The sequence below is a fragment of the Capricornis sumatraensis genome, chromosome 3, assembly GCF_032405125.1.
Source record: "Capricornis sumatraensis isolate serow.1 chromosome 3, serow.2, whole genome shotgun sequence".
Classification (NCBI taxonomy): domain Eukaryota; kingdom Metazoa; phylum Chordata; class Mammalia; order Artiodactyla; family Bovidae; genus Capricornis; species Capricornis sumatraensis.
In genome coordinates, this window is record NC_091071.1 from 160090123 (window position 1) to 160103347 (window position 13225).

At 41.0% G+C, this 13225-nt stretch overlaps 1 protein-coding gene across 1 annotated transcript in view; it reads left to right on the forward strand.

The window, feature by feature from the left end:
* COL4A3 (collagen type IV alpha 3 chain) overlaps positions 1-13225 on the forward strand; it is a 159053-nt gene that overhangs the window by 133031 nt on the left and 12797 nt on the right. The window contains exons 35-43 of the mRNA XM_068967501.1: positions 694-792; positions 2297-2386; positions 2719-2858; positions 5154-5280; positions 6545-6625; positions 7230-7328; positions 8788-8835; positions 10399-10584; positions 11261-11391. Of these exons, the coding sequence (XP_068823602.1) occupies positions 694-792; positions 2297-2386; positions 2719-2858; positions 5154-5280; positions 6545-6625; positions 7230-7328; positions 8788-8835; positions 10399-10584; positions 11261-11391 (1001 nt within the window). The remainder of the gene's footprint in view (positions 1-693; positions 793-2296; positions 2387-2718; positions 2859-5153; positions 5281-6544; positions 6626-7229; positions 7329-8787; positions 8836-10398; positions 10585-11260; positions 11392-13225) is intronic.

The following is a 13225-nucleotide window of genomic DNA, read 5'->3' on the forward strand; positions in this document are numbered from 1 at the left end:
GAAGGGAATTCATCGTTTACTCTGTAGGCAAAAGAGAGGCAATGAATATTTTTTAGCAGGAGAATAATGTGATCAAATCCATGCTTTAGGAAAAGCAGGATGGTGTTGTGGGACTGGGTTCAGATCCCAGCATTACCACTAACTGATGTTGTAACTCTACATTAGTTGACTGACTTCTTAAGGAGTCTCAATTTTCTCATCTCACCACCCAGTCTGAAAAGGCTCAAGAATTCATTGAGATTGCCTGAAGGTTAAATCAGACAATTAAAAGAAAGTAATGTCTTCCATAAACCAGTTACTTAGTAAATTATAGTTGTAATAGGTGGATTAAGAATGTAGTAGTCTAAATAAGAATACCGGAGTAGATGACCCTCTGTCATTAATTAAAGAAAAAAGAGAAGAGCTGTGTTTAGGTCACTAATTCCTAAAATATTGGTTTAAAGTGTAAACATTATGATAATTGCTAGTGTTCTTTGAGAACTATACCTAACTCATGCCAGGAACTGTGCCAATGGTTTTTATGTGTTATCTCATTTAACACTCTTTTTAAATAAAATATAAGCCTAAATCTGCTCATGCTCTTAACAAATATTCTATGTATACTATAATAATAGCTAATAAATTTTAATCAGGATTGGAAAAGTCTGATAGAATTCTAACCTGTATATTTAACACATGGTTTTTTAACATTAGGACTTGCAGGAAAGCCTGGTGAGAAAGGATACAGAGGCATTCCAGGGTTACCAGGTATAAAAGGACTCCCAGGGCTTCCTGGACCACCAGGACCACCAGGTATGACTGATTCTCTAATAGGAATAACAGGTGTTAAGTTTTCCTAGGCCTAAATTTAACAAAAATGTGTTTTTAGAATATGAATTCTGCCCCGACGTTGTCCCAACAGGAATTTGCTTCTTATAATTTAACCAAATTGTGGTCAGCCTGTCTTAACTAAAAATATTAACCTACATGAAGTTCTATTTTGCATTCAAAATGTTATTTTGAAATTGCTGGTATGTATTGTATACTATAATTTATTACAATATCATATATCCTGGAAGAAAGTAAGAAAATGCTTTCAGTTCAGTTCAGTTCAGTCACTCAGTCATGTCTGACTCTTTGCGACCCCATAATTGCAGCACGCCAGGCCTCCCTGTCCATTACCAACTCACGGAGTTCACTCAAACTCATGTCCATCGAGTTGGTGATGCCATCCAGCCATCTCATCCTCTGTCATCCCCTTCCCCGCCTTCCCCCAATCCCTCCCAGCATCAGAGTCTTTTCCAATGAGTCAACTCTTCGCATGAGGTGGCCAAAGTACTGGAGTTTCAGCTTTAGCATCAGTCCTTCCAAAGAACACCCAGGGCTGATCCTCCTTCAGAATGGATTGGTTGGATCTCCTTGCAGTCCAAGGGACTCTCAAGAGTCTTCTCCAACACCACAGTTCAAAAGCATCAATTCTTCGGCGCTCAGCTTTCTTCACAGTCCAACTCTCACATCCATACGTGACCGCTGGAAAAACCTATAGCCGTGACTAGACTGACTTTTGTTGACAAAGTGATGTCTCTGCTTTTTAATATGCTATCTAGGTTGGTCATAACTTTCCTTCCAAGGAGTAAGAGCCTTTTAATTTCATGGCAGAAAGTGAAGAAGAACTAAAAAACCTCTTGAAAGTGAAAGAGGAGAGTGAAAAAGTTGGCTTAAAGCTCAACATTCAGATAACTCATAGCATCTCATCCCATCACTTCATGGCAAATAGATGGGGAAACAGTGGAAACAGTGTCAGACTTTACTTTTTGGGGCTCGAAAATCACTGCAGATGGTGATTGCAGCCATGAAATTAAAAGAAAATGCTTTAGAGGCTTCCAAATTTGCCTCTATTTTAAACACATTATTCAGTTTGTAAAGTAATTTTTTAAATAAATAAAGTAGTCCCCTATTCCCCGTGACAACATCAGTGATGAAATTTATTGCATGGTAATAAAATTTTCTTACAGCATTTGGAAATCTATTACTGTATTGTCACAGTAGCCCCTTTTTTCCTGCTGGCCTTGGTCCTAGGATGATTTTGATGTTTGAACTCCAGGCCTGCTGACCAAAATATAATTTTCTCTAATTGTACATTTTCTGAGTTGCCAGTCCCTTCCCTATTTGAAGGCATAGCGGCAGCTAAACAAGTACCTAAACCAGCTGGTCTGGTTGCTCTGGATTCATTCATTTGTACAAGCCACAGTGTTCATTGAGCATCTACTGTGTCCAGAAACTACACAGAACCTATGACTATTTATTTGTTCTTAAGGCCCCAGAGGAGAGCCGGGCAGCATTGGGAATCCTGGTGAGCCAGGACCACGTGGTATCCCAGGAAGCACGGGAAACATGGGAGTGCCAGGTAATGCGTAAGGTCCTATTGTGAGCCTACAACCTCATGATGAGTCCTGATTCTACATTTTTTGTGTTGTCACTTTGGTTTTCCACTTGGTAGAGAGTTGGTGTAAAACAATTAGATATGCTCTTAGACAAAGGTCCTGTATGCAGCAAGAACATGAGAATGAAATAAATATTTACACTGTGCAGAAAATCATCCATTGAGGCTACCTGATGCTTTAGATCTTCTGAGAAACCAACTTCCTGGGAGAAAGATGGTTTGTGCAAAGGTCAGAAACAGAATCCTTCAAGATCTCTGCCTTTACCTATTTTACCTGATTTCTTTCCTCATTTCAGGTACTAAAGGAATGAAGGGAACTGTGGGGTTCCCCGGTCTAGCTGGAAGTCCAGGCCTCCCGGGTATTCATGGTCTCCAAGGAGATAAGGGAGAGCCAGGTTATTCAGAAGGTGCAAGGCCAGGACCACCAGGACCAAAGGTATGTAGGCCACTAAAGTATTTACATTGTGGTAGTGGAATGAGTCCTTTTAAATATCAACAAGTATCTGGATTCATTGTGGGCAAGGAGAATTGAAAACATTACTGTATTTTCAGGCATTTGTCTGGCCTTCTTTTTTTTTTCCCCCTCTCTCTCTATAACTGAGGATGTCTATCACACAGTTTCAACTTCTGAGTTTATTTTCTCCAGTTTCAACCCCCAAGATATTTCTTATAACTGGCCCTGCAATTTATGTATGCTTCCTGGTGGGCTTCCCTGATAAGGAATCCATCTGCAATGCTGGAGACCTGGATTCGATCCCTGGGTTGGGAAGATCCCCTGGAAGAGGGCATGGAAACCCACTCCAGTTCTCTTGCCTGGAGAATCCCCAGGGACAGAGGAGACTGGTGGGCTACAGTTCACAGGATCGCAAAGAGTCGGACACAACTGAGCGACTAAGCACACACACACACACACATAACTGAGGATGTCTACCACACAGTTTCAACTCCTGAGTTTATTTTCTCCAGTTTCAACCCATGAGATATTTCTCATAACTGGCCCTGCAATGTATGTATGCTGTTAGAGGGAGTCGGTGATCACAGGTCCATATAAGATGCCCAGGCACTGTTTGTTTTTCTTATGGCACAAAGTGGTCAGTCTCTGCTCTGGATTCAAATCACACATGCTTACAAAAATAAATTTCCCAAGTTTATAATAAAAAACACTTATTAAACATAACAAGATTAAAATAAAATAAATTTAGAGCATTATTAAAAAGCAAACACACAAAAAATTCCTAAGATACATTTATCTTCCTTAATTGTTTTAGAACTTTATTTTCATTGCGTTCACAGAGGATTTATTTATCCTGTCACAGTTTTTCAGTGCTTCTGCTCTGTCAAAGTCCTCCCTTATATGTTGTTGCAGCAACCAAAGGTTTCAGTGGGGCTCAGTTGTTCTTTAGGTTTATCTTCTTCCAACCTTTCTGTCTATAGCAACTACACTAAGATTCAGAGCGAGACTGATAGAGAATAACTAACAGAAATTCCCACCAGCAGGGGGTTTTTTAACTTGTAGCTCCATGGACCCCTGGGGAAGCCTATTGGATCCAAAGAAAAATTGAATCCAGATCGATTTCATCAATCCTGAAATTGAATGAAAATTGTTTGGAGACGGGGTTTTTCTTTGTTTGTTTGTTTTTCTTTTGTAGGAGTCTGTTATTTGTCTCAGACTTTCAAGAGTATATAATTCCAAAGAATGTAAAAATTGTTACTTAGGGGACTTTCTCCCTGACTCTCTTTTGAGCCAATAAAATACCACCTTTCCTAAAGATTTCCTCCAGCTATAAATCAACAAGAAAGAAAAATTTTTGGAAACCACAAAGTCCCTTTATTACTTGGAGTACAAACAAATTTACTTTGCCCTTTATTTTAAACTAGATCCTCAGAAAGCCAGGGAGAGATTCTTTCCATTTTTTTCCTCTATGAGAAATTGTATTTGACTTAATTCATTCAATTAATGAACAGTTTCATTTAGATTTAAATTTTTCATAGGTAAGTACAGAAGAAAATTTTTTAAAACTGTACACTGAACACAAAATGAGCTGGCTTTATCATGCTGGCAAATCTTAGTAACAGAGTAGTATTTTAATCAGCTACCTTCAAGATTTTGTAAGTCACTATCAAATCCATATGTTCTGGCTTATCATAAAAGCGAGGTACAGATTTAATGAATAGAAGACCATGGAAAGTTTTAGGTTTTTTTACATTTATTTATCTGCATGCAGAGTATTTGATGAACACATATCTATTTGTTCTGCTTGCTTCTTACACCTGAGTTAAACATTACAATTTGAACTTATACATTTGTGGTTAATATCTGTCTCCCAGTGGTCTCTAAAGTTCCATGAAGGCAGGGATTGTATCTATCACACATCTGTATGCAATTACCATCATATTCCTATCTTCCTGGGCATAGGACTCCCTGTAGCCACAGAGGTCCATGCTGATAAGGACTCCATGCTTGGTTTAATGCGCTGCCATTTCTATCTTGAATTGCTTTTAAAAAGTTTATTTTTAAAAAACAAGAGAGGTGCATTTTCATTTTGCACTGTACCCCACAAATTACATAGCCATCTTGTTTCCAGCAAGTTTTCAGGGTGCTGTCTCACAGCAGACATTTACCATGAATTGCTAAATAAATCAATACATGCAAACTAACATAGTTTATACTTAATTCTGATCACATATCCTGCTTATATGAGAATTTTAAAGGTGTTTGACTGAATTTAAGGGAGATCCAGGATTGCCAGGTGACATGGGCAAGAAAGGCGAAAGAGGGCCACCTGGCGCACCTGGACGTTCGGGGCCTGCTGGACCAGAGGGACTTCCTGGGAGTCCCGGACCCCCTGGCCACCCAGGTGAGCCTGGCTTTGCAACCTGAATGCTGGAAGCCTGACACACGTATGGCCCTTGCTTCCTAGAATAGTGAATGGAAAGCTATTTAGGCTTTTGTACTAGTTGCCTTCTTTCACCTTTGATCTTTATAATCAAAGACACTACGAAACAGCAAATGAATTGCAAGGAGCCCATTTCAGTCCAGTTTGGTGACCGGAAATCTTTAAGCCTCCTGTAAACAAAATTTTGGGAGTGCTGCCTCACATGAATTCAACCTAAAGACATGAAATGTTAGCTCAATGTACTTAGGATATTTGTATTAGTTTCCTAAGGCTTCCAAAACAAATACACAGACTGAGTGGCTTAAACAAAAATTCATTTTCTCACAGTTCTGGAGGCTGAGACTCTGAGATCAAGGTGTCCCAGAGCTGATTTCTTCTGAGGCCTCTCTCCTTGGCTTGTAGGTGGCCTCCTTCTCCAGGTGTCTTTCCTCTGTGTATCTGCGTCACAACCTCTTCTTATGAGGACATCAGTCATGTTGGATTCGGATCACCATCTGCCTTGGTGACCTGTTTTTAACTTAATTACTTCTTTAAAGACCCTGCCTGGGAATTCCCTGGTAGTCCAGTGGTTAGGACTCCACTGGGGGCCAGAGTTCAATCCCTAGTCAGTGAACTAATTTCCCACAACTGGGGCAGCACAGGCAAAAAATAAATAAGCAAAGACTTACCTCCAAATGCAGTGATATTTTGAAATAGTAAGTGATGAAGACTTCGGCAGATGCATTTGGGGGCAACACAATTTAACCTGTAACACTGTTGATCTGAGACTTTTTTTTTTTTCTGACATGTTTCCAGTTCGAACATTGGGTTGCTTTCTTAATAATATTTGCTTGTTATTTGGGTTTTCACGTCATTTGATCAAAAACAACTACTCAGTCACTGGTTTGCAGCTTCAGGTCTTACCTAAAGGCAATATTTAAACTGTTTTTTCCAAACTTGGAAAGGTTCAGTGGATTTGCTGCTAAATCCCAATTAAAGTAATAAATCAGATATTCAGCTGTCCACCTGGCTAGGGTACACATCCATTTGAAAATGAGTGGACACATCTCTGCTGTTCTTCTCTGGGGAAATAACATCCAAGACAAAATCCACTGTGACTGGTAGTAAGAGCAACCCCTGAAGACCAGCTTGAGCACAATTGACTGTAACAACTAGCATTTAGCCATTGTTGGAATCATTCATCTTGCGGTTTTCTCTTTTCCTTTCCCTCTCTGTTCATTTACAGGGAAATCTGGTCCTGGTGGTGATTTGGGGTCCAAAGGAATCAAAGGCTTCCCTGGCTTTCCAGGAATAAAAGGCCCTCCAGGTTCCATTTTTGTATTGTCTAGTTCCCTTTTGTGAGGGAAGCATGTTTTCTATGTGGTAGGAATCTCTTTCGACCTACCTGTATCTCTGACCCACAACTGCTCCTTGGAAGGTAGCTTCCAGTTACCCAGTTTCCAGACAACAATGTGGAAAAGCAAGGTTAGGTATAATTCAAAGATCGGGCTTCCCAGGCGGTGCTCATGGTAAAGAACCTGCCTGCCAAGGCTGGAGACATAAGAGACATGGGTTCAATCCCAGGGTCTGGAAGATCCCCTGGAGGTGGGCATGGCAATTCACTCCACTATTCTTGCCTGGAGAATCCCCATCAAAGGAGCTTGGTGGGCTACAGGCAAGAGGTTTGCTAAGTCAGACATGACTGAAGCGACTTAGCTTGCTCTCTCTCCCAATTCAAAGATCAGCCAACCTATGCAAAGTGAAAATCCTCATGATAGCACTAACCAGTCCATGGCTTTCACTGTGAATTTAGCTTCATGTCACTACAATTCTGAAAAATGAACAATTTTTACAGAATTCCACACATCTGGGGATCACATCAGGCTATTGATAGGAAGTAAGTCCTCTCTTTGAATGGCTTTTTTTTCCAGGTCCTCCAGGATTGCCAGGAAATCCTGGACCAGTGGGTGAGAGAGGTAATCAAGGACTTGATGGAATTCCTGGTCCAGCTGGAGAAAAAGGAGAAACAGGTACAGCTTGCTCATCATGGATGCACTAGTTTTAGAATGACTAGTGACACTGTAATTCTTCACCATTCTAGAAATCCTTCCCTGACAGAACTGATGACCTTTAAGTTGTTCTGGGTTGCAATAATTCTGTTACCAAAGTGAAGTTGACCAAGTAGAATAAATTTTATACATAGGTCAATGTCACATTAGGGAATATATATGTGTGTGCGTCAGTCGCTCAGTCATGTCCAACTCTGCAACCCCATGGACTGTAGTCCACCATGCTCCTCTGTCCATGGGATTTTTCAGGCGAGAATACTGAAATGGGTTGCCACTTTCTACTCCAGGGGATCTTCCCAACCCAAGGATCGAAGTCACATCTCTTGTAGCTCCTGCATTGGCAGGCAGATTCTTTACCACTGTGCCACCTGGGAAGCCATATATAAATGTAAATATATATGTATATATATGTGCATGAAGATGAATATATGTGTGTTAGTCACTCAGTCATGTAACTCTGAAAGGTTGTTGCTGAGCTGTGAAAGACATTGGGATTCTTCGCCTCAGGAGGAGAGGAATTCAAGCCAGGGCCAGTGATGAGGCTTGATTGCTCAGAGCTTTTGTGTGATAAAGTTTTATTAAAGTATAAAAGAGATAGAGATAGCCTCTGACATAGACATCAGAAGGGGGCAGAAAGAGTATCCCCCTGCTAGTCTTTAGCTGGATGTTATATAGCTACCAGCAGGCTTCTAATTAGAGAAAGGGAATGTCTCAAAACTCAGAGAGAGGCACCAGGCCCCTCACCCACAACATGCATTTTGAAATAACACTGGCACAAGGTGAGTCATCCTGGGCCATAAAATGATTGACATGAATCTTGAAGAAAGGCAGGTTTCCAAGTAAATATGTAGTTTCATTAACATAGATAGGAGAACAACAAATGAGTAAAACATACTGGTTTGTTGAGCCCTTATTGGTTCTGAATCTTAAGTGGAACTGACTTGAAGAAAGACAGAGTCCAGGGTAAATACGTAGTTCATTAACATAGCTTAAGAGAAACATTTCCATAAGAAAAATGCATTGGTTAGCTCATGGTTTGAGAAAAGTTAAGTTCAGGTGGAACCAGGTGTCATCATGGCAACACAGAATTTTAAGAGAAACCTCCTTTTAAATTTGTATAGGGAAGGGAGAAAATCTGACACTTGTAGTTTGTTCCCTCCTGCCGCTTAAGACAGATAAAAAAACATCTGACACTCGCAGCCTATTTCCTCTGTTTGCAGCCCCTAGCCTTCCTGCCTGTTACCCTCTCAACTCTTTGCAGTCCCATGGACTGTAGCTGACCAGGCTTCTCTGTCCATGGGATTCTCTAGGCAAGAATACTGGAATGGGTTGCCATTTCCCTTCTCCATAATATATATTATATGATATAAGTTAACTGTATATATATAACATATTGAAATACCAAAATTTTCTCTTTCAGGCTTGCTGGGAGCACCTCCAGGTCCAAGAGGGAAACCTGGTCCTCAAGGTGAGTGGTTCTTCCTCCCAAACCTGGTGATATACATTTTCAAGGACCAAATCTGATTTAATAACCCTGACAGATATACTTAGCATTCTGAATTAAAGAAGTCCCAATGGTAACACAGAATATTTATATTCCTAGCATTCAAGTAAAAATGTTCCATTATTACCATGGAACAAACTAGACACTGTAATCCAACTTTCAAATTCCCATCTATGAAAGTAAAAAGACTTCTTCTGTATTTCCTTTCTTGTTATCAGCATGGTTTAAATGGATCACCTCCTAAAAAGATGGAGGTGGAATTGATAGCTTCTCAAGGAGTTTCCTCTCCAGGCTATTCTGAGCTGCAGTAGTAACACTAATCTTTGCCACCTTGTTCTCTTCATTGGTCTGATTCCAACCCCTGGAGCCAGTGTGTGGCTCAGGCTACTGTTTCTTCAGGGCTTTCCCATAATTCTCTCAGGATCTCAGGCATGGCAATTTACTGAACATGTCATTAAGAATATACACATTTTGTGTTTGCCTCAGACTGTTACCAGACCCTTCAGAGCTTGCAGAGAGCTGAAATCATCTAAATTCTTTTTTTTTTTTAAGTATAAATTACAGGCAGAAAAAAGAACATGGTAAACAAAGTGTTAGATATTCAGTTTTATTTTCATCATCACTTTAAGCATTCTCTGCATAATATATAACTCTCCAAGCCCTTACCTCTGCCACCAGCCTCATCCTCACTTTTCATTCTTCCTTCCATCATTTCCTGTTGTCATGCCAGTTACTATTGGATTGGCCAAGAATTTCATTCTGGTTTTTCCATATGATGTTATAGATTTTATTCCTAGAATACTTGTAGAGTAACACAAAGATGGGAGAGAAGAGGGGGAGATTATTTTCAACTCATAAAACATTTTCCATTCATGAATGTCAAAGCACAATTTCTTGAAGGTTTTCTGAGATTAAAAATATTAGTATTAAGTTGTGATCTTCTGGGGGAGACTTCTTTGGGAAATCCAAATCTCACATTTCTCCCAGACTGGTGTTTATCTTATGGGGGAGAAGTAATCAGAGGACAGAACAGGAACAGCAGCTTTGTCGTTCCTCTGTCAGGGTTTGGCTGGGCAACACTTGTAATGCACAAACTGACCCTGAACTTAGCTTTTTAATGCTCTGTTGAACTATCAGTGATTAAGTAAAGTCATTGTATTTAAAATCCACCAGATAGTAACAGACAGAACACTTTAGAGCTTATACCATGCTTTTCATCTGCATATTCTCTCATTTGATATCTAAAGAACTGAGTTAAGTCAGATATCACCTCTATTTTTAAAATAAGAAAACAGTGAAATGACTCTACCAGGAGCAACAGATAGCTGGAGGCAGAACTGAGTCTAGTCTGGACCCTGTCTTCATAGACTTACCTCTCTTTTATCAGCCTCTTAAAATATATACCTTTAAGCAAAAAATATACCTTAATACCTTTAAGCAAAGTGTCTCTGTTATTAGGGATAGCCACAAACTATAACCTCAAATACAGGGGCATTACAGAAACTTACCAGACTTTTTTCTTTGCAGGAACCAAAGGAGACAGGGGAGCACCAGGCTTGCCTGGCCTCCCTGGCAGGAAAGGGCCAGTGGGAGATGCTGGGCCTCCAGGGCCCATGGGCATGACAGGACCTCAAGGGGCACCAGGCTTTCCTGGTGTAACCATCCCTGGCCAGAAAGGAGATCAAGGTCCACCTGGCTCTAGAGGAAACCCAGGTAAAGAATCTACTTTTAAATATGATAAAAGAATGAAAATAACATTTGACATCAGAAGCTTTCAACCCACTCATGTGACCATCTTGCTTCTTTTTCCTTCTGGTCTTCTCTGTTTTCCCATGCCCACCTGTCCTCCCGTGGGGTGCATAAGGCTGTTGGTGTGGAGGCAGAGGGATCTCTCTGAAAAATTAGTAAATGCTGGCACTTCTCTGGTGGTGCAGTGGTTATGACTTTGCCTTCCAATGCAGGGGGTGCAGGTTTGATCTCTGGTTGGGAAACTAAGATCCCACATGCCTGTGGCCCAACGAAACAAAACATAAAACAGAAACGGCATTGTAACAAATTCCATGAAGACTTAGAAAATGGTCCACATCAAAAAATATATATATTTTTAAAAAAAGAAAAAGAATTAGTAAATATCAAGTTCATGAGCCTGGGAGAGAGAGAGAGAGAGGCATCCATTCACCAGTACTGACTGAGTCCCTACTGTGTGTAAGGTACTGGGTTAGGCACTGATTCTGCCCTAACAAACCATCATCAAGGAGAAGTAGTTCCTGCCTCATGCCTTGTGCCAGATAACGCTAAAGTGCAGGGTTTGCTCTTCACTCAAAAGGGCAGTAACAGAACCTGCAAAGCTCCCCAAGTGGTAATACTGACAGGCTTTTTGTGAATTCAGGCATGCCTGGTCCTCCGGGACCTCCAGGGAGTCCTGTAGAAGGCATAAAAGGAGACAAGGGGTTGATGGGAGAGCCTGGCCAAAGAGGTCCACCTGGAGCCGTAGGAGACATGGGGTCACCAGGTCACCCGGTAAGTGGGAAATTATTTTGATGTCTGACCAACCTAGACAGCATATTAAAAAGCAGAAGTATTACTTTGCCAACAAAGGTCCGTCTGGTCAAAGCTATGGTTTTCCCAGTAGTCATGTATGGATGCAAGAGTTGGAAAAGAAAAAAACCTGAGTGCCAAAGAATTGATGCTTTTGAACTGCCGTGTTGGAGAAGACTCTTAAGAGTCCCTTGGACTGCAAGGAGATCTAACCAGTCCATCCTAAAGGAGATCAGTCCTGAATATTCATTGGAAGGACTGATGCTGAAGCTGAAGCTCCAATCCTTTGGCCACCTGATGCAAAGAACTGACTCACTGGAAAAGACCCTGATCCTGGGAAAGACTGAAGGTGGGAGGAGAAGGGGACGACAGAGGATGAGATGGTTGGATGGGATCGCAGACTCAATGGACATGAATTTGAGTAAACTCCAGGAGCTGGTGATGGACAGGGAGGCCTGGAGTGCTGCAGTCCGTGGGGTTGCAAAGAGTCGGACATGACTGAGCAACTGAACTGAACTGAATTCTTCTAAGTGGACTGCCAGGATCAGACATACCTGGAGGCAACACAGGTTTCCCACTTGTGATTTTTCTGTGCAGTTAACCCTAAAAATGACAGAGTCTGGAAGGTTCAAAGAATGGAAGGACCTTAAGAGTTGGGCAGATTTGGTCTCTAAGAGGCCTGTGAAAGCTCAGTCTATTTGGGGCCCTTCTCTATGTCATTCCCGACCTCCTCTTGTTTAGACTCTGAACAATTCCATGTAGAAGCTTGGAATCATTCTAGATGAAAACAAAAATTTTCTCTATTAATAGGCTTTCAAAGTCATCTTTGCCGTCCCCTAAATGTCTAGTTTTCCCCACAACATACTTTCCAGTATTTATGAATAGCTGTCATTTCCTTCTGAGTATTTTCTCACCCAATAAGTACATGTTTTCCCCTAGTTTGTAGGGGAAATATATATATCCTAGTTTGTCAATACCTTAAGAATGCAGACCTTGAGATGAGCACCTTCCAGGAATATGAATTCAGTACTCCAGAGAGTAGAGACAGATGAGTCTCACTATCCTGAACATTCTGTTTTATAATCCAGCCTGTAAGTCCACATGGGGCTTCCCAGGTGGCTCAGTGGTAAAAAATCTGCCATCCGGTGCAGGAGATGTGCGTTCGATCCCTGAATCAGAAGATCCCCTAGAGAAGGAAATGGAAAGCCACTCTAGTATACTTGCCTGGGGAATTGCATGGGCAGAGGAGCCTGGCGGGCTACAGTCCACGGGGTTGCAAACAGTCAGACATGAGTGAGCTGCTAAACAACAATAAAAACAGAATTCCACATGGGCTATTTGGCTGCCTAGTCACCACATTATCATCACTCATTAAGTTTATGGTCAACAAAAGCCCTTGTGCCTTTTTCACGTGAACTTGAGTTCCTCACATGAGTTTCCTCCATTACCTGTTGTCTTGTCCATTTGTGTATTTGTGACTTAAGCGCAGAACTTTAACATTTACCTTTCTTAGATATCATCTTGTTCCTTTAGGCTCATGCTCCCAACCTATTAAGATCTCTCAATCATAGCATCTCACTCAACACCATAGCCACCTTCCCTAGCTTTCTCTCAGCAGCATATTTGAAAAGATTTCTCTGTTTACATAAAATTCTTGGAAACTAATGAGGAAATCAGAGTTATGTCATAGAGAGTATGTGTTATCTTGTGATGGATAATGAGGTCCTTTGACCTGGTTTATTGTCAGGAAACATGTTAAGCTCTCTTGGTGTATGGTTTCCTGAATCTACTTTTTAACAACTCTTTTTTAAAATGA